The sequence below is a fragment of the Tamandua tetradactyla genome, chromosome 2 (genome assembly GCF_023851605.1).
Source record: "Tamandua tetradactyla isolate mTamTet1 chromosome 2, mTamTet1.pri, whole genome shotgun sequence".
NCBI classification, from domain to species: Eukaryota; Metazoa; Chordata; class Mammalia; order Pilosa; family Myrmecophagidae; genus Tamandua; species Tamandua tetradactyla.
This window is the reverse complement of record NC_135328.1, coordinates 207689566-207717157: the sequence shown is the minus strand read 5'-3', so window position 1 is coordinate 207717157 and position 27592 is coordinate 207689566. Positions and strand designations below refer to the sequence as shown.

At 52.1% G+C, this 27592-nt stretch overlaps 1 protein-coding gene across 2 annotated transcripts in view; it reads left to right on the top strand.

Annotated features, from left to right (window-relative positions):
* PAX7 (paired box 7) overlaps positions 1 to 27592 on the top strand; it is a 103170-nt gene that overhangs the window by 37712 nt on the left and 37866 nt on the right. For both annotated transcript variants that reach the window (XM_077137982.1, XM_077137981.1), the window contains exons 5-7: positions 16883 to 17082; positions 23710 to 23875; positions 26570 to 26766. In XM_077137982.1, the coding sequence (XP_076994097.1) occupies positions 16883 to 17082; positions 23710 to 23875; positions 26570 to 26766 (563 nt within the window). The remainder of the gene's footprint in view (positions 1 to 16882; positions 17083 to 23709; positions 23876 to 26569; positions 26767 to 27592) is intronic.

Sequence of the window (27592 nt, the reverse complement as noted above, 5' to 3'; positions counted from 1 at the left end):
ATTCATGTAACCTGTCGACTTGGGATCCAGAGCAGGAGCACCCCAGGGCCTCCGTCCGTCTGCCCATCCGTCACATGGGAAGCCTCGGCTGGCCTGGCTCCAGGGCCGGGAGGACGGGGGCCGGGTAGAGGGTGGGGGCCGGGCGCCCGGCAGGGGCCGTGGGCCCCTGAGATCAGCAGTCCAGGCCTGTGGGACGTGCCTCCCCACCTGGCTCCTGGTCCCATCAGGCACTACTTAAGAGGATGTACCCTTAAATGTGGAGGGCCAGGGCAGGGCTGGAGACGCCTTCAGAAATGGAAATGGGACCCATTTGTTTATAATTTACTTGCTGACACTTAACGGGAACCTGATGGGACCAATAAAGGCCGAACTCACCCAACTCCTACCTCAAAAGTGCTGGAGCCAGTCCAGTCCTCTCCGGGCAAATGCATGCCACAGTGCAGCAAACCGCTCCCCCCCAGCCCCCCTAACTCCCCCCACCCCCGAGCCTTCCTCCCTCCTGCCCGCTCTCTCGACTTCTGAAAGACCCCTCACTGTTCAAGCGGGCCCTGCCAGCCTTTCCAAGCTGTGGGGCAGGAAGGCAGGGGGCCTTGCTTTCGAGGTAGAGGAGGGCCAAGGAGGCAATTTGGGAAAGGACTAGAATATTCTGGGCACAAGCTAGGCAAAAAGAGGGGGCCGGCAATGGCAGAGAAATCCAGTTTTCAATTTTCCTCAAGAGAAAAATGAGTGCATGAGAGAGAGAATAATTTTCCAGCGTGCAGACTATAAGTGAAACCTCCTTGAGACATTGCGAGTTATTAAAGAGGAGGAAAGAAAAGAAATTGTAAAATCAGTTTGCCTTTAGCAGAACTGTACAATGCGCTCTTATTTCCAGGGGAATCTAATTAAAGGGCAGGCGGCCGCGTGAGGCCAGGCGAGCGGATAAAAGGCAAGGGTTGGGGCTGCGAGGCCCTGTGGCCTGGGTGGGAGATAACAGCCAGGTCTTGGGACAACGATCTTGGTGCCATTTTCCCTCCCAGCATCAGGTTGTGCCTTGTGTCTCTGGGTTTTGGTGGCTTAACTCAAGCTTCAATTTCTTCTTTTTTTTTTTTTGCATGGGCAGGCACTAGGTATCGAACCCAGGTCTCCGGCATGACAGGTGAGAACTCTGCCTGCTGAGCCACAGTGGCCCACCCTCTTTCTTCATTTTAAAATGGGCATAACGCAATTATTATTTTTATAATGAGGATGAAATAGGGATGAAGTGTGGGAGTTTACGAACAGAGTTGGACCCAGATCAGGCACTCAGTGGATGTTTGTTTCTGTCTCCCAGGCCCCTTCCTCCAACACCAGCACACTCCTCATCCTCAGGAACCCCAAAAATGCCCCTCACCTCCAGAATCTCCTCCTTGCCACCTTTTCTACCCCTGCCTCTCTGAATCATGCACTCAGGTCCTCCAGCTTCCTGCTACTATACCTCTAGCTCAGCCTCTGGGGCCACTAAGCTATCCTCTTCTGCAGGATATATTAGATTCTTTTATTAAGAGGCCTACTTTTTGTTCAAAATATACAATAGAAAGTGAAAACCCCTGGAATTGTGAACATGTGCATACGCACATGCACACAACACAGCCTGGCCCTGGCTAACAGCTGATGCGTGTCCTTGCGTGTCTGTTTCACAGAGTATAGGATCCAGCCCCTTCCAGTGACATCCATCCATGTATCTCGGGTGCTGTATCCTGCCCTCCAAATGCAGCTGCAGGCCAGAGAGACCTGGGCTGTTAAGCAGCCCATACCAGGGCTGTTTGGAGTTAGCATGGTATGGCATCGGCAGGGGAAAGGGAAAGATTGGGTAAAGGAGTATAGAAGATGTTTGGCATGGGAATGTTCTGCAATCCCAAGGCCCATTACTGCCCTCAGAGGGAGGAGATGGAGTGGCAAAGAGGTTTGTAGTACGGGTTTAGATGCTGTATGCACCTGGGTTTAAGTCCTGGCATTACCACTTATAGCTGTGTGTCCTTGGGCAAGTCACCACCCCTCTCTGAGTCTCATCCTTAGAACTAGTTTAATATCACTGCCTAAGAATTCTGTGTGTTGGGATGATGCCAATTATGCATCATAAATACATTTACTACTGTTTCAACTCCAAGGAGAGGGAGAATCACTTGTTTCCCTTTGGGAAACCCAATCCCCCTACTCTCAGCTCCTTAAATGAGAAGGTTATGTCTGTCCCCCAAATATCTAGAAGCATGACTCTGCCTTTCAGAGAACAGTGTGTCTTCAGATTTCATCACCTCCCTGCTATTTTAATGTCACTAACCTTTGGCTGGCCACATTTTGGGAAAATAACATTTATTCTATCAAGATTCAGCAAACTGGGCCCAGAGCAATAATTGTCTCAGGGTGCAAATAACAGATTTTATTTTTATTGATCAAAAAAATTTTTTAAATCAAAATCACATCAAACTAGAAAAGGCGCAAGCAGCAGGATCAAATTGGATTTTAAAAAGTGGCTCCCTCCAGCAGCCCATTTCCAAAGATGTCTGACTCTTTGGTATGAGATACCTGAAGTCCAGTATGGGCGAGGGATTCCATGGGCAAGGGATGCTGGTTTTGCAGCTGTCATTAAGATACTTCATTTGCATTTGGGCCGCCTCTGAGTGCATCAAACATCTGGATGCAGAAGGGGGAATTCAGTGAAGTGCCTGTGTGTCGGTTTACAGAGCACCAATCGTCCAGGCCTCTTGGAACTGTTCAGCCGGCTAGCTAGGGCTTTCGGTGTGGGGCCAGGCATCTGGTGTTGCATAAATACATCTTTAATAAGATTATTGTGCAAGATGATCCTAACATACTCATAATCACGTTGGCTTGAAAAGCAGACTGTCGTGGGTGTCTGTTAGAAAATTGGAAGTTAATGCCCATAATTGGTCATATAAAAGGAAGCAGTTCATTCATTCATCCACCCATCCACCCTCCCATCCTCCCATCCATCCACCCACCTGTCCTATCCACCCACCCGTCCATCCATCTATCCATCCATGTATCCATCCATCCATCCATCCATCCATCCATCCATCCATCCATCCATCTATCCATCCATCCATCCATCCATCCATCCATCCATCCATTCTACAGATACGTATTGAGCTCTTCTGGGCACTGGGGATACAACAATGAACAAACATTAAAACCCTTGTCCTCATGCCGTGGCCTCATGGAGTCCTCATTGTCCCTCTTAATTGTTCATTCAGGAGGCAGGGGTCAGCCATGTTTCCTGGCTTTAGCCTTTTAAAGGTCACTCTCTTGATACTGACAGCTTTTTTCACCTTGCAAGTATCAGGGACACATCTGAGTGCTGAATATGAAGGGAAAGATGGTAGGGTGTAGAGGACAGAAAACTTAGGTAAGGGACCAGAGTGGAGAGAATGGGGTGGAAAGAGGTGGGTTCAGAGACTGCTAGCTGGCGGGGTGGGGAGGTGGGGGCAAGCCGGGCCTCTGGTCAGGGTTACAGGCCTCCCAGGCTGTGATCAGTCAGGAATCCAATGACCCAATAATCTTGGCAGGTTGTAGGAGCAGGGACTACAGAGACTGTTCCCCTCTCAAGCTTATCCCTCTGGCTGGGCTCCCCTTGGGCTGAACATTTTCATTCCCAGTCTGAAAAGCTCTGGAGTTTTAGAATCATGAGCAGTTAGGGGCTTGGCACTCCCTTTCTGTCCTTCCATTTCTGTTCTGTAATTCATGAGAAGAGTTGTGCATGGGTTTTTTCCCCTGGGCTCTTGTTCCCTTTCTGTAGAGAAGAATGGCTTTTGTTTGCTGTTGCTATTTGCTTGGAATGTCCACAGAACAGTGGCTCTCAAAGTGTGGCCCTCACCACTGGCAACAGCTTTACCTGGGGAACTTGTTGGAAATGCAATTTCTCAGGTTCTACTGACTGAATCAGAGGCTCCTGGGTGGGGCCCAGACGTCCTTGCTTCAACAAGCCTTCCAGGTAATGCTGAGGCCACTAAGGCTTGGCAGTCGCTGTTCTAGAAGATACCGTGTGGTGGGGGCGGGCTTGACTGACTTTTAAATGCTTTCACTGGCTTTGCGTCAGAATCTGCTGGATTTGAATGGAGGCCTCGCCACTGAGCATCTGGGTGAGTCTGAGCAAGCCTCCATGCCTCTCTGCAACTTTGCCAAAAAATACTCGCCCCCTGAGATGGTTCTGAGGATACCATGGGAGGACGCGATGCATGTTGAGTTCCTGGCACACAGTCGGCCCTCTGCAAGCCATAATCCTCTTCCCCTCCATTTCTGCATGATGCGAAAGACGCAGACTATTAAAAGAAGATGAAAGCAGTCAACGGCGCTAACCACCTTTGAAAAATCAACCTTACCAGCTCTCAGTATCAGAATCATGGCGTCTTAGAATCACAGAATCATAAGACGGGAGAGCCAGAAGGGAACTCTTTAGACCCGTTATTCAGGCCCACCCCTTTGTTTTACAGGTGGGAAAAACCTGGCAGCATGTCAGGGCAGTCCCTCTTTTGCCCCCACCCCCATCTGACCACACAGGCCGCCTCCTTCCACCTTCTGTCCTACGCTTTGAGCTATTTTGCACAGCCAGGGAGCCCCAGGGAGCCCCTAAGTGCTTTTGGCAATTCTCTTTTGAAGCTGGAGACCATGTCAGCCTGGTTTTTTGCTGTATCGGCCACATCTAGCTCGGGACCTGCCCACAACATGCGCTCAACACCTACTGTGTTGAGTGGGTGAATCAATTTCCCAAAGGCCTGGGGATAGCAAGCTGGCAGGGGAGGGGGACAGGAGGACCCTGCCCTTGATGGGTGCTGTTGGCGTCCCTCTCTGGGCCCTCCTACCTGCCCACCAGCATCCCAGCCCCAGGAACTGGCTCCAAGCCGGTGCCTGCTCGCAACCAAGTTTTCCAAGACTGGGGCATCCGCCTGACATAATACGTAACAGTAATTAAGAAATAAGCCGCCTTGCCCAGCTTCACAGCAATCATTTGGCTAAGTAACTAGCATGGTCCAGTGCCTCAAAAATCACCATTAGAGTACGCTCCTTATGGCCATAAAATTTCTCGTTTTCTGCCTTTCATCAGCCTCCCCCTGCAATCTTCGCCTTGCTTTATTTATACATTCGTTCTCAAACAATGGCAATAAACTCTTTCCCAGAGTGTTGCAAATCAGAAATTTGTCCACATTTTTCCACCACCTTCCAGTGTGGACCTGCTCTGCCTGGGAACGGCCCAGCCAGGCCAGCTGGAGAGGGCTGGGTTGCCGTAGATTGATGGGGGCACGACAGGATGGGGTTGCCGGGGAGAGAGGGCGGGGAGAGGGCCAGCGAGAAAATGCGCCATAAAAGGCCCCTTGCTGCCCAGCGACCAGCCGGAGACACAGGGGCCTGCGACTGGTGTGGGGGGGGGGGAGGGCAAAGAAGGGAGGGGAGGCAGGAAGGAGAGACTAAGGCTCCTCCACCCTCATCCTCTACCCTCTTTTACTAAGAGAATAAAGTTTGGGGGTCTGGGGACTGCTGGGAAGCAGGGCTGGCCCTGGGTTTGGGAGTGGGGATTATGATGTGATGAAATCAGTTCTTTCCCTCCCCCGCAGGAACCAGGTAATCTCACAGTGTTGTGTAGCCCAAACTGCACCTCCAACCTCGAGTCTCAGTGCCTTCCAGAACTCCTCACTTCCCCCATCCATCCTTCTTCCATGCGACAGCTAGCATTTACTGAAAGCCCTACTGTGTGCCAGGCACCATGCTGGGCTCTGCAGTGTGAACTGGGGAGTAAGTCAGATGCTGCCCATGCCTCTTTCTTGGTGGATTCCCAAATATGGTCATACAATAGGCCTCCATTAAAGCGACCTTGGCCAGCGGCAGGGAATGCCTGGCTTGCATTTCCAGTGACCTGGCTTGGCGGTCATGTCAACCTTCTCGGGTCGGTGTGCAGCACTGTCCATCTTTAAAAGAGGATCAGGGTGCAGACGCATACCCCTGTCTCGGTTTGGTAGACACTAATTGCTGTAGCTTTTATCAGGGTAAGTCTCTGATAAAACTTTAACGGAGGCTTTAACAGAGGTAAAGCTGTTGCCAGTGGTGGGGGCCACTCTTTGAGAACCGCAGTTCCGTGGACAGTCAGAGCAAATAGCAGCTGCCGCATGGAAGAATGATTGATGGGGGCAGTGAGGAGTTCTGGAAGGCACTGGGACTCTAGGTTGGAGGCGCAGTCTGGGGTACACAGCACTGTGAGATCACCTGGTTCCTGCAGGGGAGGGAAAGAACTGATTTCATCACGTCACAATCCCCACTCCCAAACCGGGCACATGTTTAACATGCAACGTAATGTCAGGTTTTGAAGTTTTCTGGGAGGCTTATTTAAAGAAAGGTGGAGGTGGGAATAGAGGGGATTTGGATGGATAGAAATGACTACCAAGGAGAAAGAAATCAGCACCGAGTCCTGGGTGAGAAGCTCCGTCTTTGGGGGAATTCAAGTCAGTTTTCCCTTGTGTCTGCAAAGACTAAGGTCCTTGGTTTCTTGATTTAATTGGTGATGCAGTTCCCACTAGGGGATGTTATTGAGAATATTCTACAGTGTTAACCCGCCCTGGGGTGATGCCCAGGATAATGGAAGAAATATAGTTTCCATCCAGTCTTACAGTAAAGGCACAGTCCCTACCCTTGGAGGGGAGGGAAATGCAGTGCTCACACTATAAGAAGTTTGAATAAAACTCTTACAAACTGGATTACGAGGTGTATCTGTTACACAGTCCATAGCCATTAAAATGTAATTATCAGTCCCCTGCAGGAGTCAAGGCCAAGTGCTGACGTGGTGGCACAGCTGGCAGATAGCACAAGGAGTCAAGTTGTACACTGGGACTGGGCGTTATGGAGAGCTCTGTGGGCTCAGTGGAATTTGAGGACAGGTTTAGAGCATGGAACAGTCAGACAGGTAGGAGCCAGGCTGCAGGCAGAGACAAAGGCCTAGAAGCGCAGGGCCCTTGCAGGGAGAGGAATTTGAGGACCTTGAATGCAGGGCTCATAAGCTTCCCCTCGATGGTTAAGAGGGAGCCTCTGGGGAAATCCTGCCTGCGTTTAACCTGTGACTGACATTTACTGTCATGTGACTCTGGGCAAGTTAGTTACCCCTTTGAGCCTCAGTTTCCTCATCTGTAAAATGCGGCTAATAATAATAATAATAATACCTCTTGGGATTGTAAGGAGATTACCTGAGTGGCTACAGGAAAGACATGGTCAAAACATGTTGGCTCTTATTTTCATTTCGATCCTTATTCCCCTGTGACCTGGGCTCAGCCCTGCGGTAGGAGGCTGCCTGTGACCCCAAAGCCCAGTCTTTTGGTGCACTCCAGGTTTAAGCCCAGAGCAAGGGCTGAGCCTTCCTAAGAGCTGAGCCCAGAGGCAGACGGTCAGGTGTGTGGAGAGAGGCTGGGGCCAGGGGTGCAGAACCCGTTCTCCATCTCCACCTCCTTTGACAACTCTCCTCCTGGCTGCAGCCCCTCTGCCTCCCAGGAGGGTGGGAGATGACGGGGGAGAGGGAGAAGGAAGTTCCTGGACAGGCTTGACTTCTCAGGCATATGGTCCTTTCACAGTCGCTTTGTGGGGCACGGGCGGGTGGTCGAGCTGCCTCTCCTTGCCAGGCAGGGCAGCTTCATCTGGCCGCGGGGGCCCCAGCTGCTGCTCTTTCCCCTCCACTGATTTTGAGGCCTCCCCTCAGACTCCTCCTGCCCCTCCTGAAGGTCCGTCTCCCTCTTTGGATCCTTGGCTCATGTCAGCATCTGTCCCCCAGCTGGATCCCTTACCTGAGACCACCCTGCCCTCTCCTCTCAGTGAAAGCCGTCTACATGTGGGAGAGTTCACGGTGGGGCTGGGATGGCATGTGGGTTTGTGCAAAGTCTCTAGCATAGCAGAATAAGGAAGGAATGACAAAAGGGTATTCACTCATTCATTCACTCATTTGTTCATTCATTCATGCATTCATGCTTTCATTAATTACCTTTGTTTTATGCCAGGCAAATGGGTTTACATCCGGAGGACCAAGGGACAAGTAAGTCTTCATTGTATGCAGACACCAGTAATAGCAATAGTAACAGCAATAACAAAATAATAGCTGACATTTATTGAGCACTTACTGTGTACCAGGCAGTGTTCTAAGCCCTTACTTTTTTTGGGGGGTGGGGGTGGGGGGTAGTTTTTATTCCATTGTGGTAAAATATGCATAACTTAAAATTTCACTATTTTAACTATTTTGAGAACATAATTCAGTGGTAGTAGGTATATCCGCAATGTTGTATAACCATCACAGCTATTTCCAGTACTTTTTTAATCATCCCAAATGGAGACTCTGTATCCATTAAGGATAAGTCCCCACACCCTATCCCTGCCCATCCCTGGTGATATCTAACAGAATTTCTATATAAATGTACCTTTTCTAGATAGTACCTATAAACAGAATATTTGTCCTGTTGTGTCTGGCTTATTTCACTTAGCATAATGTTTATAAGTTTCATCCACATCCTAGCGTGTATCAGAGAACTTCATTCCTTTTTATTGCTAAATAATATTCCATTGTATGGATATATCACATTTTGTTTATCCATCCATCTATTGATGGGCACTTGGGAATTTACCACCTTTTTGGCTGTTGGGAATAGTACTGCTATGAACACTGGTGCGCAAGTAAGTATGTGTTTGAGTCCCTGCTTTCAATTCTTTTGCATATATAACTAGAAGTGGAATTGCTGGTTCATGTGTAATTCTGTGTTTAACATTTCGAGGAACCACCAAACTGTTTTCCTCTAAGCCTTTGTCTTGCAGTAATTCATTTAATCTTTGTGCTTGACAATGCTATGAAGTTGGCACGATTATTTCTCTCATTTTATGGATGAAGGAGACTGAGGCCTGGAGAGGTGACGTCACTTTCCTGAGTTAGCAGGGGGAGGGTGGGCTGTGATAACCTGATTAATGGCACCACTTGTCATTTCTCAAGATTCCCGTCCCATACCCACATCTTGAGGGGTAGAAGAAATAGTGCCATTATTCCCAGTGACAGAAGGGAAAGTGAGACCCCAAGAGGACAAGTGGCATGCTCAAGGCCACATGGAAAGTCAGGGACTGAGCCTGAAGTGTCAGCCTCCCACCTGCTAGGTGTCTGCTTAAAGAAGAGAGAGACTGGGTTTGGGAGACACGGCTAACTGGTCAACCCGCAGTACCTGGCCCCCGCAGGGCTTAAGAACATAACCTTCAGACACACTTCCCTTATCTTTTCTCCCTCCCTGCTGACTCTCAGTACTGTCCTCATTTTAGAAATGATGAAAACAAGGCTCAAATGTCAAATAGCAACCCATAGCTCATGGGAGGCACATCCAAAATTCAAACCCAGATCTGCCTGTCGTTCAGGCTCTGTTCTTCCCATCGCTGGCGTCTGCCGCAGCTGCCCTGGCCATGCCCTGTAAGACAGGCCAAGCTGGCCAGCCCCCCGTAAGGGCTGCCACTGCAAGCTCTGCCGTTTGCTTAGCACTCGCCTTTGTACCCCCTGCTTGTTCAGTAGATGAGTAAATGACTGAGATAATCAAATGAAGAAGTGAATGGAAACTGGTGATTTTTTTCAAAACTGTCTTCAAATCACAGAAAGAGTATAAAAGGGAATTGTGAGCTGCGCTCCTCTAATAGTGGGCATGCTCCTGCCTCTAAGGCACTTGCTTGAAATGTTCCGCCTTCTCCTCGTCCCTAATCCACAGCCACCAGTGCCTTCTAAAACCCCATATTTGCTGCCAAGACACCAACGTCCTAGAGAATGAATTGAATGAGCTCTCACAGCGTCTTCAGCTTCAACCTCTTCCCTAAAGGCAGATGAATCTTAGTTTTGGACTCTCTGTACCCTGGAAGTTTTCTCTGACTAAACTCCCTTGGCTCAGATGGTTCCAGCCTTCTACACCACCTCACTTCTCTCCCACACGTAACTTGGGCTTGATTCATGGCTAGGTGGAGAAGAAGGAACTCTAGATCCATCAGGAGGAACTGTGGCTCTGAGTTTTGGCAATTCACCTACACAGTACCATGTCAAGTAATACTACTTCCTTCTTCCTAGATATGCCCCATCTCAACAGGAATGTATAAAGAGTGCCCCCTAGTGCCTAAGAACATACTGTGCTGTTAGAGCTGAAGCCAAGCTCAGAGACTACCCCACATGAGCACCCCCCCCACCACCATTTGTAATGTACTTGGGTAGTTGGTTCAGAATAAAAAGAAAGGAAAAGAAATCAGCCTGTTGGAGTTAAATCATGATTTCCTGGAGAAGGAAAGATTTTGTCAAGTTTCGATTGGGAGGCTGAAGGTGAGAGTTCCAACCTCGGTTTTCCTAAAAACCCTGTTGACGTTTCTCAGCAGCTGGGAAAGAGCACAGGATTCAGAGTCAGACAGGCCTGATTTGGAGCCCCACTTGATCAGTGCCTCCCACCCCCTGGGGAGGCCTCTCTGGGAAGCAAGAGGGTGCTGGGCAAGGCGTCTGAACCCTGGGTTCTGGTTATTGGTTCACAGGGTCCTCCAGACATGGAGATTTTGCCCTTTGCCGGTTATTGAGCCCCAAGGAGGGGGAAGGGTCAGGTTACCCCCATTCCAGAATCCCTTTAGAGAAGAAGAGTTCTTTGCTGGATGAATGCTAGTTCACACATGGTCTTCTTCCTGGTGAGTAATTGGGAGGTGGGGGGTAGCCCGAGATGAGGCTGGATTTGAGTTCTCCCCTGTCACCTCCTTGCTGGATAGCCCTGGGCAAGTCCCTGGCACTCTGAGTTTTGCCTCCTTCCAGCAATGCTGCTCTGGTACCTTGGTGCAAGGGTTGGAGGTAATGGACTCCCCAGATGTCCCAGGGCTGCAAGACATTCCCAGCTCCTCTGTTTCTTCCAAAGACCAAGCAGAGCTGGCTTGGGGTGGAGAGAGGGGAAGTGGACTGCAGGAGAGCCAGAGGGTGAAAGAGGAGGGCAGGGGGATGAGCCTGGGGAGTTGGTGAAGATGCCATCTGCCATGGTTGGGTGTCAGGGGGAGCAGGCACAGACCTCCACCCTGCTCCTGAATCCCTTGCTCAATCCCCTTCTCTGCCTGACCCCACATCCCCACTGGCTGCCAGGGCTGTGAAGCCTGGATGAGATGCAGTATTAAGCAGGAATCTCTGCTCACCAGGGTAGGAGACTGAAGGGTGTTGGGCCCTATACAGCCAGAAAGGGATTCTGAGCTATCAGGGATTCTGCAGCCCCCAGCCTTAGTACCGGGCTGGTTTTATGTGAGGCAGGAAGGGGGAGGGAGGGAACATTACAGACGAGTGCCAGGTCTCTGACCTGGGCGTCGGCGTTGGTGGTGCCTGGCCCTGCACCCAGGAGAAGTGTGGGCAGAGAGGGGGAAGGGAGGGAGCGCTCCAGGCCCCTCCAGAGCATGGCTGGTTACAGCTGAGCAGTTTGCTCCGAGGGGCCGGGAGGGCCAGGAGGGCGCCCGCCCCGGCCCCCGACTCGCCGGGCCCCCAGCTGGGCTGTAAATGACTTTTCCATTTTCCGAGACCTGAGCCCTGGCCTGTTTGGTATTCAGGGACGCCCGGCCCTCACTCGCCGGCTCTCAGCTCTGCCCGAATTACTTGATTAAAACGCATATCAACTATTATGTGATTCGTTTCTCTGCCGCAGCTCCACGCTGGGACCTATGTTAAACTGTAATAAAGGCTGGCCTGGGAGGAGGCGGGGAGGGGGGAGCCCAGGAGTAGGGGAGAGAAGGTATCAGTGCGTCAGGGGTGCTGAAGAAAGGACCCCAAACCTTAAAGTCATGGCTGGCTTCAACTGATCTAGGGGGATGTGGAATTTGGAGATGGGTCACCCCACTCCTGCATTCTAAGAGGGGGGTAGGTTTAGAAATTGTAGCCGTTTCCTTTCCAGGCTTTACCTCTGGCAAAAGGGACAGCAGGGAAAGATGGGGAGGGTGGTGGAGGAAAAAAAAAGAAGTCAACTTGGCTTTCATGATCAGAAATGAAATTCTCCATTGCCGGGGAACTTGTTTTAGCAAAATTGGGAGGAGGGGGGAGCATAGAACAGTGGCTCCTGGGGACAGAAGGGGATCTGTAAGTCCTGGATTTTGCTCCCAGCCTCACTGCTTTCAGTGGGCCCTGGGAATCCATCTGTAAAATGGGTCTCCTGCTGCCTGCTTGACTCTCCAAGGTTATTATGTGAGGTCATTCTGAAAGGACATAGAGACTCAGAAGTGTGTACACAATGCAAAGTGATGGCTCTTGCAGTGCAACAGGGTTGAAAGGAACTTCACGGTCATTCCACTGAGCCCTGCACATGAGAAGCCTTTATTGAGTGCCTGCTGTGTGCTGGGCATAGTCTCTGCTATACTTAAGGATGTTCTGGCTCAAGGGGGCTGATGGATCCATAAACAGACAAGTGCAGAGTCTCCTGATGATCTTAAAGAGCCAATGGGATGGGCCTTGCAATCAGCCTGGGTGGGCCAAGGAAGCCTTGCTCGAGGAAGCTATCCATGAGCTGGGTTCTACAGGTTGAGCAGGAGTGTGCCAGATGAGAGGGGGACGACCCTTCCAGGCAGAGGAATCTTGCGTTCAGAGGCTCATTCATTTAAGGAAGCCGCGGGCAGCTCCATGTGGTCGGACAGAGAGGACAAGGGAGGGCAGTGGGTGAGTCTGGACACCCCAGGGCAGATTGGGGTGGGGCCTTGCTGCAACAATTGGGGCTACCTGGCACACCTGGCAGTCCGAGGCAGCTTCCCAGAGTCCATAGTTCAAAAGCTGTCAGGCTTTGAAGGAGAGGGCAGGGGCTGTGGAAGAGAGGTTGGGAGCCGCCCCGGGTGATACTCCAGCCCTCACCATCCACCTGGCCTGGGCGGGTCTCTGCCATGAGCAAACCTTGCTCCTGCCTACCCTAGAGCGCTGACAAACCACACAGACCCAGTCAACTCTCCCATCCTGCACTCTGTTCTCAGGGAGCTCCGTAGCCTTTGCAAATCATATAGCTGTGTTTTATGTTTAATGCCTGTCCTCGGCCCCAACCTGGCTAGAAGCATTGTTTCCCTCATTGGACGTGGAAATCTCCGGGACAGGAGTGACCTCCCCATCAGATTGGGAACTTTCTAAACAATATTTCTCCCCCTTAAGATTGGGTATACCCAAGGGCATGGTGCTATGTCCCCCCCTCCACTCAGTCTGGAAGCTCCCCAAGGTAGGGCTGCATTTCTTCCTAGCTCTGTATCTGACTCCCACATTCCTAAGCACTGAGAGGGGTCCACGACCCCTAGAGAGGATGCCTCCCTCTATCCTTCTCCCTTGGGGCTGCCTGTAGACCAGCACTGGGCTCCGTCCCATCCCCCTTAGACCTTTCCACTCCATCACAGGGCTGGAGCAGCAGCTGGCAGGAGGCTGCAAGAGTCAGAGAAGGAACAGATTCCTGCCCCCCACTGCCCATCCGAAATCTGTCCTCAGTTTAAGGAGTGTGCCCCCATGTCCACGCCCCCTGCCCCTGTCCTCCTCATGCTGGCTGTCTGGGCTTCAGCAAGAGGTGACCAGCGTTCAGTGTGTGGGAGGCTCAGCTTTGGTCTGCAAGGTGTCTCTCTGGCCAGGTCCACACAAGTCTGTTGGTTTTTTTTTAACTTTGGGGCTAAGAGGTTCCCAGGGTGGGAGGAGGCACCCCTGGGGGCTCTGGAGAGAAGGAAACCCAGGTGAGGGTAACATAACAGCACCCCCCTCTTCCCAGGCATTCTCTGTCCTCATCAGTATCATCAGGGAAAATTATAATAGTGACCACTCACATACCCTTTACAGATTACATATGAACTCCCATAGTCTTTCTTTCATCCATTCTCAAAGCAGTGCAGCGAGGCCTGCAGGAACACTGGTACGGCTGAGAAAACTGAGGCCGAGAAGGGTAGACTTGTCCAAGGTCACATGGGGGCGGGGGTGGCAGAGCCCAGAACCCAGGGCTCAGGCCTTCTCCACCAGGACCCTTGACTAGGTCAGGGCTGTCCTAGAGAGGCCGCCAGACCTCACCCCATTTGCTGCTTCTTCCGGATCCCCTCTAGGAATGGTGCACAGTTTCCCTGGCTGTGTGGCCTCTGCTGAGGAACTGAACCTCTCTGAGACTGTTTTTAAAAGGGCCAATAGTCCCAGCTTCACAGGCCAGTCATGAGGCTGGCACCAAGAAGGCCCCAGGAACGGGGGTCTCTTCCCCTTTTTCAAAAGTCACAAGCAGACGGCTGTCCTTGCTCCCTGGGCAGCAGGATGGAGTGTGGTTATGGCAACCCCTGACATCCAGGGGTCATTCCAGATCCTTCCACACAACAGAGACCCAACCCTTTGGGCTCTGCTTTGCCTTCCCCAGCCTGGGTTTCCTTCTGGGCTGAGATCCCCACATCCCTGCTGAGTTGGGAGGGGAGGGGCACACAGGGAGATGGGGCAGGGAACAGGACCTAGAGCTCCATAATGAGTCTGGAAAACTGCAAGTGATTTACAGGGCAGGGGCGGGTGGAGTGTAGGAGGCACGAGTGGACACGGAGGCTGAGGGCTTGGCAGGGCTGCATAGCAAAAGCATCCTGAATTTTATCCAACAGGCAGCATAAATCAAACGGTCACTTGCTAACTATGTCCACGGCTCTAGAGCCTGACCTATTGTTTCCTTACTATTATAATTTAATTTAATTATATTTATGTTATAATTTAATATTATAATTAAAAACATTAATTCAGGGAAACCAATGCCCTTATAAATGGAAAGTAGGTATCATTACCCACAAATATATGGAAACCACAGGACAGATATCATGAAAATAAACTCTGTTTGGTTGTCCTTTGTAGGAGGGGGCCTAAACCTATTCATGTTTTCCACAGCTGAAGCAATGGAGTTGGAGCAGGACTGTGTAATGGTGGGACAAGGCAGAGTCAGGGCAGGGATGGAATGCCTGTGCGGAGGCTGAGAGGTTGTAGCCAATTCACTTTGCCCCTCTGTGACTCGGTTTCTCCCATCTGTAGCACAAGCAGTGATCATTGAGGCTTTCCCAGCTCTGACTCAGACCATGCACTCTGGGAGCATGGAGATCAGACCCTACCTTTCGCCACATACCTAGCCCAGTCCACATCACACAGCAGGTGCTCAGGAATGCTTTGATGAGTGAACGAATGACAGCAATAGAAGTGCTTCCAAGAATATTGAAGCTAGAGAAGGGGGAAGGGGAGAGAAATGAAGGCAAAAGAGAAAAGAGGGGAAAAGCAGGAGTAGAAATTTCCTCTCCTTTTCCCCCTCCCCTTCCTTTTTGTTTCCTTCTGTCACAGGTGCCTCTTTCTCCATGCTCCCCACAGTCTCCAGGGGCACTGAGGGAAGCTGGGGAGCTCCCTGCTAGGGCCCCCTCTGCAGGGTCAGTAATGGCTAAGAGGCCCAAGATTGATGGGACAGAGAGCCAGATCAGTTCCTAGGATGTCCTCAGCTGAGGAGCTTGATCAAACCCTTCCTGCAACCACCCTGACCCAGACCTGAGGCAGAAGCAGATCCCTACGCTGACTTTCCCATCCAGGGCCAGGAATTGCACTGCTCCAGCCTCCTAGGCTCTCTCTGCACAGAGAGGCAAAGGCCTTCACTCACCCCAGCTCCAGGGTAAAAGCTATTGGGGGTGATGCGGGGGTGGACATGGCCACAGCTAAGGTCATCCAGGTGAGGTCTCCTCCTCCAGCCCAAAAGGTCACTCAGAGACCCTGGAGCATCCCAGAAAGGACCTCACCTGGTCCTTTTATTTTTCCCTCTAAGAATGTTGTACTACATTTAAAAATATGTATCACCCTTATTGTATAAAACCACATATGTGGCTGAGGCACATGGCTCTGGGAGAGGACTGGGCAGGACCTGAGGTGGGCAATGCTGGTCTGGAGGCTCTGGCAGGGGATGTGGGGGCTGACCCGGAAGGTCTCCAGACCCAGGACATTCGTCTTATAAGATTAGAATATAAAAAGACATCCCCCGCTAAGCTGTGTCTCCAAATTGCCAACATCATCAGACCAAGTGGTGGCCCAAGTAGCCCAAGTCCCTCAAGTTACAAATGGAGAAGCTGAGACCCCAGGAGGGGAAGTGGCCTTCCTAGGGTCACACAGGCAGTTCAGAGCAGAGCCAGGCCTGGGATCTAAGCTCCTAACCCCAGGCACGTGTAGTTGGATCCCCCCTCTTCCCTCCCTCCCTTCCTTCCTTCCATCGTTCTTTCCTTCCTTCATTTTTGCAATGTTTTCTAAAATGCAGTAGCACCATCGTTTAAATGATCATCTTTTTAAAAGTACCAAAATATAAACAAGTGTAAAGAAGGAAATTAAAGTCCTGCCACCCTGGAAGTCAGCATTTGTTCATGTTTGGGGTACAGTGTCTGATGACATGTCATGCCTGCCGGTTTCCGTAGTGGGACCCATCTTTGCACACTGACTCACACCTTGCCTTTTCTTAAAGTCGGTTTTAGTGAGGTAGAGTTCATATAATGTGGAATTCTCCCTTTTTGGTGTACGATTCCAGGCACTTGGGCAAACATCTCTCATCATGAAACCACCCCTGAGCGCTATATCATGGACATACTTCCAAGTCAGTGGAAATAATCTAAACAACCAAATCTAGGGTGTTGGTTAAAAAAAGGAAAAGAAAAATAGCATGGATATGCCATAAAGTATTGAACGGATCCCCTAGGGTTGGGCACCGAGGTTGCTTCCCAGCCTTTGCTCTGACAAGCAGCGCTGTGGTGCGCGTCCTTCTTCCTTCCCTGTGCTCAGGAGGGGCCTGATCCCCATGGAAGGTGGCCACAGCTGTGCCTCGGTGCCTTCTCCCAGCCCCCCGCAGCCCCCACGGACACACCCCTCCTCCCCTCTCCCCGGCTTTAGGGAACCGCCTGGACGAGGGCTCGGACGTGGAGTCAGAACCCGACCTCCCGCTGAAGCGGAAGCAGCGCCGCAGCCGCACCACGTTCACGGCCGAGCAGCTGGAGGAGCTGGAGAAGGCCTTCGAGAGGACCCACTACCCGGACATCTACACCCGCGAGGAGCTGGCGCAGCGGACCAAGCTGACCGAGGCGCGCGTCCAGGTGAGCCCGGGCTTGAGAAGGCGGGTGGCCGGGGTCTGCGGGGCGAAGGGGGCCCTGCGGGGTTTCTGCCGCAGGCGGGGTGGGGGCCGAGCTTAGATCATGCCCACGCGGCAGGGCCGGTGAGCAGCAGGCGCTGGGGGACTGACTGCCCCAGCGCTGGGCCGTCCCGAGGGATCCAGGGGGGTTGCCCGTGGCCTGTCGACTGCCCTCATCCCTCCAGGCGACAGGTGGGTGGGGAGGGGGTGAGAGGGGGAGGGAGGGGAGGGAGGAAGAGAAGAAAATAATAGAAAGAAGCGAGAAGGAGGAAAGAACGGAGGGGAAGAAGAGAGAGGAGGGAGGGCATTAATTTGGCCAGGGGCTATAAAATATCTCCTCCAGATCTCTGAAGAGAGGTGGAAGCCATCATAGGAGGAAAATTTTTGAACAGGTCTATCTCCCAAGACAGAATGAGTAATGAGTTTTCCATTAGGGGTGGCATACAAGCAGACTGGGTAGGCTTGGTCCTGATGAGTTAGAAGCATCGAAGAGAGAGTGGGCAGACTCAGAGACTGCACGTCCCTGGCATGCGCCGAGTGGGGTGGGGGGAGGGACGGGGGAAGAGCAAGGGTCTGCGAGGGGTGCAGGGGCGGCCCCTCCCGGCTGTGGGGCCTCACGTGGGCCTCCTGCTGAGCTCTCCGATTCCACGAGGACTACTTGTTATCTGAGTGCAGTGTGCACTGGTGGGAGGGCCCACAGGGGCCTGGCTGGGAAGGGCTAGGGCTGGGGGTGGGGAGTGGAGAGAAGAGTCCGGAGGGCCGTGATGAATAGCTCTTGTGGGAACCCGTTCCTGGGCCTGCCTCGTCCATGGATGGGGGAGGAGGGTCTGGGAGCACCTCCATCCACCGGGAACCAGAGTTCCAGGACACCCACTTTGTGCCAACCATGGGGGTTGAGGGTGGGAGGGGGTCTTCACACAGGACCTGTGGAGCCCTCACACCACCTCAGCTGGTAGGTGTTGTCACCACACAGCTGCAAGGAAACAGGCTCAGAGAAAGGAGGCACCTGGGGCACAGAGCTTGGCGGTGGCTGGGTTAGGTCTGGAACGGGGCCTGGCTGGCGCCAAAGCCCAGGGTCTTTCCACTCAGGAGGAGGAAGAGGTTGACTCAGAACCTGGAATTTGAAAGCAATGGAGAGTCCTGGAGGCAAGCTGCGGCTTTTAAGGACTGGAGGAACCAAAGCACACCCCTTGGCCCTCTCCACCCCGACCTCCGAGTAGGAAGTAGGGGGCGCTTGGCCGCCCTTGAGGAAGACCCCAGCGGGAGGGGCTGGGGGCAGCCACCAGCTCATCTCATTCCCTCCCCCTCTCCCGCTGGCCGACATCCGAGCCTGCTGCCACCCCAGGCCCCCCACCCCCTCCTCCGGCCCTCCTGCAGCTGCTCTGGGCACATTCCTGGGTGCTTTCTCACTCCCACGTCTGGCGGCCAGGGCTGCTTCCCACCACCTTGAAGCCCTACAACTCCTTATAAAATTTCCTGGCTGTCAGGGCTGTGCTTTTATTGGCCCGCGAACCCAGAAACAGGTGTCACTCAAGGCGGAAGGAGGGCGGGGAGCTGGGAATGGGGAAGCAGCAGAGACAGCCCCTCCACCATGCTCCTGCCCCTGTCGAGCTGTGAGCACCCAGGGGCCTGGTCCGATGGGGAGCTGTCCCTAGGCAGGGACTAGCCCTTCCCCCCACCCAAGGGAAGACGCCCCCTAAGGGCAGGGCTGGGTTTTCTCCTTAAGTTTGAGAGTTTCCGCAGCAGAGGAGGGGACAATAAATGTCAAGTTTTAAAATCATGGACAGAGACTGAACATCAACCACAAAAAATCAGGACAGAAATCATAGGCTCTTGGCTTGGGGAAGAGGAGACTTGGGGACGTGGCCCCTGTAGGTCTGAGAGGCTCAGAGGGTTGGACCAGGGCTAACAGGGGAGCATGCCAAGTCCAAAAGCAAGACTTTCGAGGAGAGAGCACAAGGCTGCGGGTCCATTGGCTTGCCTTCCCATTGGTCCCTGACCCTGATCAGCTGTGTCGCCTTCAATAAGTCAGTTTCCCTTTCTGAGACCTAGGGTCCTCCTCTGCAAGTGTATTAAGAATAAATAATTCCTAAGTCCCCTTCAAGTTCTAGGATCCAAACTTATTGATGGTCAGGATTGCCTTTGGGGGTGATGACTCACATTAAAGGAAGTATTCAAGCAAAAGTACAATGTCCAGTCTATGGGGGATCCTGGTGAGAGGACTCCTGCTGAGGGCAGAGGGGCAGGGCTCTTGGAGGCCTCTGAGCATGGTTTTGATTTTATGGGAGATGGGTGAGATGGTGGAGTGAGTGGTTAAGAGTGTGGGCTTGGAGCCAGATGGCCTAGGGTTGAATCCTTTTCCGTCATTTACCTCCTTTGCTCTCAGCGCATCCTCATCTGTAAAATGGAGGTGACAATCAGAGGCTCAACCCTGGGGTTCCACTGTGAGGATTAAATAAATGATCAAAGGTGCAAGAAAAATCTCCTGGCACATAGAAGTGCCATGAATGGGACTGAGAGAAAACGCCACCTATTCTTGGCAATTCCATGTCTGGCCACTCTCGCAGCTCCAGGTTCATTCATTCAATGGGCATTAATTGAGCACCGACTGTGTGCCAGATGCTGTTCTAAGCCCTCAGGATTCAGCAGACGAAAATCCCTGCTCTCATGGAGCTGACGTTCTAATGAGCAAGCACCCAGGTGAACATTGTCTCAGCAGAGCCCTGGCCACTCAGGTGTGGCCGGCTACCTGCCTCCTGCCCCCATCTGGGCATTGGGTGGAGTTGCCCACTGAAAGTCTGCTAACACCCGGGCCACCTTGATGGGCCGGAAAGGAGGTATCAAGCAGGAGACAGATGATACTTTTCTCTGGGAGGAAATTGTCATTTTTGAATGGCTGGTGGCCTAACCACATGTTTGCATGCCCCTTCCTTGGGGGCGCACACATCCACTTGTGTCCCGAGTGGCCTATCTGTTCATTATTCTAGAAACAGAGACTGCAGGGCTGCTAGGTCTCCTGTGAAGTCATCCCCAGCTTTCGGGTGTCCTGCACTAAGACACAGGGCTGGGTGCATCTCTTTACATGATAAGCCTAGTTCACATCCCTTATCCTGGCTTCCAGTTTTTTTCTGAATGGAATCCCATTATAGAGGCACTGGTGGGACTTGCTAATTCACAATTTAGACAGAACCTTTTAATAACACCAGATGGTATTTATGGTGCCTTCTCCCATGCCGGGCATGATGCCAAACACCTCGACATGTTTTTTCTTTGTCAGTCCTCACCGTAACTCCATGAAGTAGGCAGGGTCATTCTCTCCGTTTTGCAGGTGAGGAGACTGAAACTTAGGAAAGACAAGTAATTTCCTAAAGATACAGTTCATACATGATGCAGCTGGGACTGGAACCCAGGTTGGGCTGATGCCTGGAGTCATGTTCTTTTACTGTGCACTTAAGAGAAGGGCCGGGTGAAATATCTTACGCAGGAAAGATGGACGACTTCCTGTTCTGTGCGGGGTCTGGTGCTTTGTCGGAGGAAGAATGGAAAATGAATCACAAAACCCAGCCCCTGCTTTAAAGAGCTCGACACTGATCTGACACCCACTGTTCCGGGTGAAGGGCCACTGTCCCTTTGCAGCCTCCATTTCCCCATCTGTAAATGGGTAGTTTGTATTAGGTGCCTGCTAAGATCTCTTCCAGTTCAGCCATGGGAGGTTTCAAGGGGAATAATAATCTGAGCACTTTGCCTTGTTGACTTGTCTGAGGTCTAGAACCTCCCCTGAGAGGGGTGCTGTTATTAACCTCGTTTCATGAAAAACCTGTGGCTCAGAGGGATAAAGACGTTTTCCCATCCTAGCTAGGAGTTAGATGCAGGATTGGGCTCCTGAGACTCTGCTCTTAGTCACTGTGATTCACATTTCACGAAGAGGATGGTACCTTCTGATACGGAGGTAGCCCCAAGGAAATAGGACAATGAAGGAAGAAGAGGTGAGGCAATTGGCAGCAAAGAGCATGAGCCCTCCTCCAAGGAGTCCTCCTGGATCCTGAAAGCAGCAAAGAGTATGTCCACTCCTCCAGGAAGCCTTCCTGGATCCTGAGAGGGGAAGTTGAATGTCCCTGCTCAGAGCTCCTTATAGCACTTTTCATGCCACCCACCCAAAAGCCATACTTTTGTTTGTTGCGTCCAGGCTGAGGGCTAGGAGTGGGTCCAGTTCACCCCTCTGTCCTCAGCATCTTGCTTGGTACAGAGTAGAATCTCAGAAAATGCTTGGAGTTGAGAGGAGGGATAAAGGAAGGAGGGAAGAAAAAGGGAAGGAGAAGGAAGAATGTCTCCAATTTTACTTTGCACTCTTCATTTGAGGAAAAGATGACCCACACCTAAGGAACAGCTGCTGTGTAACAAACCAAAATAGCCTGTCCCAAACTTAAGTCAGTCTCCAACCATCTTCAAGATGATTTTTGCTACATTTGTGTATTACCTGCATGGTTTTCACTTTTTTAAGAAATTGATATATTTTAAATTGAAAGTGTAGATCACTTCCATAAAAAAACTCATTGTGAAAACTCACACAGGGGTAAACAAAACAACATGATTAAAGTCTTATTGGAAAATGTCACTTGCAAAGGCTCTGAGTCTGAGGCCCCCTCTCTGTTAAAAAGGGAGATTGGCAAGGATGAGAAAGGCACCAAGGATGCCTTAGCACCAAACTGCGCCCTTCTCGTCCGTATATCCACAAGGCTGGAAGGCAAGAAAGTGGAATAGCACTCTCACCTTCGGTTCAGGTTCATAGTTATTTAATCCCTGTGCCACTTACCACCCGGATGTCTCTCCACCATGGGGTGGGAAGAGACCTGCCCCTGGGAAGCTCTGAATCAATGCAAAGACCTCCCCCTCCTCCTCTAGGAGCAGGAGGTAAGAGATGCTGCTTGTTCCTCACTGGATGCAGGAGCAGGCCAGGTCCACCCCAGCAGGACTCTCCTGGGGAAGCCCCCACTGCCCCATGGGGAGCTGGGGAGAGGCCAGGGCTCTGTTTAATTTTATTTGGAAGCCAGTTCTTTTCACTCCTGATTTGGCTACCTCCTCTCCCTTCGTTATGAAACCTGAACAGGACCAGACGGCTAGCTGCACTCTTCACCCAGCTTGGAAAGCTGCCCACCGTTTCTCCCCTCGGGAAGGACCTGGGAAAGACAAATGGCACCAGGGGTACATAGGTGTCCCTTCACCCACTGAGGCAACCCCCTGGTGGGTGGAAGTGGTTCAGAAGTTTGGGGTTCTTAAGTGATCTGGTGCCAGGGGAGGTTGGTGTCTTCAGCCCACCAGGAGGGCCTCCCAACTAAGCCCTGTAGCCCCATTCCCAGAAAAGGCACACAAGAACCATCTCTACCTTCCCTTGTTCATTCACTCATTCATTCATTCAACAAAGATTTATGGAGCACCTGTGGAACACTGGGGCCCAGCAGTGATCAAAGAACACACAGTCCTGCCCCACGGAGCCAAGAGCCTGGAGGAGACACATACAGCCAGGAAAAAGCACAGCCAAGAAACAAATCACTACAAGGATGTTTTGTGGGAGGAAGCCCACAAGCAGGGGCTTCATGAGAGAAGAGAGGGACCTACCTTAGTGCAGCGGTCAGGGAGGACACTTCTGCTGAGCCCCGAAGGCTGGGGCACCCGCTGTGGGAACTAAACAGCACATGCAAATCCTCGAGGTGGGAAAGAACCCCCTCTGAGCCGCTCCTATTTTGCACCCTTTCTCCTCTGTCTCTCCCAGGGAGCATGTGGTAAATCAGGATAAGCGGGCTTTTGAATGGCTAACTGACTTAAGTTCAAGTCTCGGATCACTCACAGACTAGCTTTGTGGAATTGAACAGTTATTTGACCTCTGTGATCCTCAGTTTCCCCTTCTGTAAAATGGGAACAGGAGAACAGGTACCACAGGTACACGTGGACAGACATGGGGAATGTCGCCTGGCAGAAGTGATGACTCAAAATTGTGAGGTTATTTTTCACTAATGTTTAATAAATGCCTGTGTGGATGAGATGGGGGCTCTCCTATTTTGAGGGGTCAAGCAGGGGAGTCTCCTATCTGAGTCAAGCAGGGCCTCAGTCCCTGGACAAAAAAATTGCTTTCCCCTCTCAGTCTGGAGGGCAGGTCTCGTGCAGGTGGTTCCAGATATGCAGTGTCCTTCCTGAGGGCTTCCTGGAGGGGGTGGGGAATGTGCATGTTTTGGAACCAGGACTCTGAGGCAGGGCTCTGGGCGTCCCTCGGGGCACCAGCAGCTGCAGCAGAAAGAGCCCTGGCCCGAAAGTCCCAGAGATTTGGCTGTGCCTCAGGCTCTCCTCTCAGGTGGACAAATCACCCTCTCTCTCTGTGTGTGCCTCAGTTTCCTCATCTGTAAAATGGGAATAATGATTAGAACCTCCTGTCTGGGTGGTTGTAAAGACAGAACCGGATTGCATCTATGAAAGCCCTTTGCACACTTTCACGTGGCACATGGAGGAGGATGCAGGCTACATTCGGAGGCGATGGTTCAAGAACCTGTCTTAGCAGAGGCTCAGCTGAGGGGTCTCCATTCTCCACTCTCGCTCCCAGGTGTGGTTCAGTAACCGCCGGGCCCGTTGGCGTAAGCAGGCAGGAGCCAATCAGCTGGCAGCGTTCAACCACCTCCTGCCAGGGGGCTTCCCACCCACCGGTATGCCCACGCTGCCCCCCTACCAGCTGCCGGACTCCACCTATCCCACCACTACCATCTCCCAAGGTGAGTGCCGAGCCCACCCTGGCATCTCAGCTGCACCCTTCCACCCTTTTCCCCTCACCCCATCCGTCTGCGCTTTCTTTCCACTCTCAAGGGGTTATTTTCTTTTCATGGCCGTTGGTCTGCTTTCATGTGGACAGTGCAGTCAGAGGGGAACGATGGGGTTCTGACCTTGAAACTCGTGGCTCTGCCAACAGGTGACGGAGCATATGGGGTGGGTGCAGGTGGCAGAAGGACAAGGTGGCACCGTACAGATGTTTAGAGCAAAGCTCCCCAACTGTGCCATGCACACGATTCTCCTGGGGACCTTGTAAAAATGCTAGTTCTGGTGCAGAGGTCTGGGGTGGCCCGAGATGCTGCATTTCTAACAAGCTCCCGGCAGTGCCGCTGCCTCTGATCCCTGACCACTCAGCCTCCTGAGGATTTAAGCATCTGCCACACAGCGCCGAGCACACCAGCCTTTGGCGGCACAGGAGCACGCGCGCCAAGCGCTCTGGGTCCTTGAGATTTGAATGAGAGAATGGTAGGAGTGAGTGAGTGGGTGGGCGTGTTGGAGGGATATTGGGGTCATTTTTAGATTGTTTTGGACTCTGATCTATGCCAAACAAAAATTTACACAAGGGCTGAATAATTTTCTGGGATCTCCTTTTCTTGCCTTCCCTTCTTAAAAGACCCAGTTCCAGAGATTCAATGAAGGCCAGGACCCCCCCTTTGAGGACCCCAAGAAGCCTCCTCTGAGCTTCCCCCCACTCTGGGCTGAAGGGTGGAGGCCCCCCCCCTCCTCCGCCCTGGGCTGGACTATGGGGTCAGGGCCCTGAGGACCCTCTGGCAGGGGGCTCCGTCTCCTAGGCAGGGAAGGAGAAGATTCCACTCTGGCCTCGGAAAGGGGTGGGCAGAGGGGAGGGGCCAGGCTGGTGGGAGAGGCTGGGAGATGGGAGGGGGCCGTGAGAGATGGGAAGCTGGGCCCCAGAGAAGGCTGTGAGCCTTTCAGGGGGAAAAGGGGTCCCTCCCGCCACCACCAGACGCTGCCCCCATTCTGCCCTCCCCTCCCTCTCTCCTTCCCCCAGCACACACTAGAAATTCAGTTCCTTGTTATCTTCCTTCTAAAGTTAGGCTGGCAGGCCGGAATCCCGAGGCCGAGGACAGAGGCAGGGTGTCCTTCCCAAGATGCTTTTTAAAATATTTTTATTGAGAAGTATCCGCACACATACTGTCCAATCATATTACGCAATCAGTGACTCACAATGTCATCACATAGTTGTGTATTCATCACCATGATCATTTTTAGAACAGTTGCATCACTCCAGAAAAAAAAATTCATATATCCTATACTCTTACTCCTCCCTTTCATTGACCACTGGTATTTCCATCTACCCAGTTTTTACCCCTTATCTCCCCCTATTATTTATTTATTTATTATTCGTATTTTTTTTACTCATCTGTCCATACCCAGGATAAAAGGAGCATCAGACTCAAGGTTTTCACAATCACACAGTCACAGTGTAAAAGTTATATCGTTATACAAATTGTCTTCAAGAATCAAGGCTACTGAAACACAGCTCAGCAGTTTCAGGTACTTCCCTCCAGCCACTCCAATTCACCATAAACTAAAAAAGGGATATCTATACAATGCCTAAGAATAACCTCCAGGATAACCTCTCAACTCTATTTGAAATTTCTCAGCAACTGAGACTTTTTCTCATTTCTCTCTCTCCTCTTTTGGTCAAGAAGGCTTCCTCAATCCTATGATGCTGGGTCCCCGCTCATCCCCAGGATCCTGTCCCATGTTGCCTGGGACATTTACTCCCCTGGGAGTCATGCCCCACATAGGGGGCAGGGCAGGGAGTTCACCTGCCAAGTTAACTTAGAGAGAGAGGCCACATCCGAGCAACAAAAGAGGCTCTCTGGGGGTGACTCTTAGGCGTAATTATGTGTAGGCTTAGCCTCTCCTTTGTAGGAATAAGCTTCATAGGAGACAGCCCAAGATCAAGAGCTCAGTCTATAGATTTGGTTGTTGCCAGTGCTTTCGAGAACATCAGAAATTCCCCAGATGGGGACATTTAATATTTCTTCCTTTCTCTCCAGTCCCCCAAGGGGATTTTGCGAATGCTTTTTTTCTTGTCTGTCCAAATTACTCTGCTCTCCAAGATTCTTGATAAGAAACTGAGTCAGTACCCAGAAGGACAGGGAGGGCCCTGTCAGCAGAACAGCACCCCAGCCCTAGCAGCAGAAAAGGCTCTGGAGTCAAGCGGGTCCACACCGACCCTGCCCCTCACTGGCCTTGTGCCCTCGTGCAAGTGCCCCAATGCCACTGACCCTCAGTGCCACCCTCTGTAACATGAGATCATGTTCTTGCTTCATACCCTTAGACAGCATGTGTAAAGCACCCAGTGCAACCTTTATTGAGTACCTACTGTATGCTGAGCACTGAGCGACAGGGCAGGGACTCAGTTCCTGGGGGCTGTCTGGAAGGTTGGTCAGCAGTCAGTTGAGACCTGGCCAAGCCCTGGTGCCCTGCCCAGGAGCCAGCCTGTCCCTTCCCAATAGTGTGAAGAGGCATCCCGCCCAACCACGGGGTGGAGAGAGGGACAGAGAGGCTCACGGCTCACCTTCACGCAGAAGGTTCTTTCCCCGCCAGCAGAGGCCTGGCTTCCAGGGCCAGGCCCCTGCTCAGGACCTCCCTGGGTCTCTCCACAGATGGGGGCAGCACGGTGCACCGGCCCCAGCCCCTCCCGCCGTCCACCATGCACCAGGGCGGGCTGGCTGCAGCAGCTGCGGACTCCAGCTCTGCCTACGGAGCCCGCCACAGCTTCTCCAGCTACTCGGACAGCTTCATGAACCCGGCGGCGCCTTCCAACCACATGAACCCCGTGAGCAATGGCCTGTCTCCTCAGGTAGGTGGGCTGCCTCTTCTGGAGCCAGGGGCCATCTCCCGATACCCACCAGCCCAGCCAGCGAGGGCTCCGGTGACGCGGACCAGTTCTCCCCAGGGAGAGAGAGGTGCCACTCAGACTTCACGGGGTCTCCACGAAGCCCCTGGCTGCTGGCTGGGTCCCTTGAGAGAGTCGAAGATGGCAGGAAAGGCTCCTTCCACATCCCCCTCTCTATGTTCTGTGTTCCCATGGCCTGGGTTTATCTTCTTCGAGCTGCAGACCTTGCTGACCCAGGAGGCTGGATGCAGAGAAAGGGTTTCCATCCTGTGTGGCCCCCAGAAGCAGATGGCTATGGTGCAGGACTGTTTCTTAGCCCAGCAGCCACCCAGAGCTTAGGCACCCAGCCCACCAGCCACCCTGTGATGGTTCAGTCCATAAAAGACAGACGTTTTCAGCTATGACATTGGTGGAAGCTTTTCTGATAGGATGTGTCTATGGTGAGGTGCTGTTCTAGGACCAGGAATCCCTCTTGGATTCCATCCTGTGCTGCCTCTTCCACCTTTCACCAGGAGTGGCCAATCTGTGAAAAGCAGGACTGCATCTTACTGGTGCAGAGACTTGCAGATGAGGTACTAGCCTGGGAACTCTGTTCACCTATGTGGGATGGGTGCTGGCTATGCCACTCATTGTCCAAGGTTGTTCTTAGAAGTTGGAAAAGATGAGGTGGGAAGGTCAGTGCTGGGGTGCATGGTGGTTTCTGGTAGGTTTGAGGAACAGGACTCAATGCTGGAAGTCCCAGTGGATTTAAGGAACTGATCAGCTCATTCTTGCTGCTACAATAGGCTCT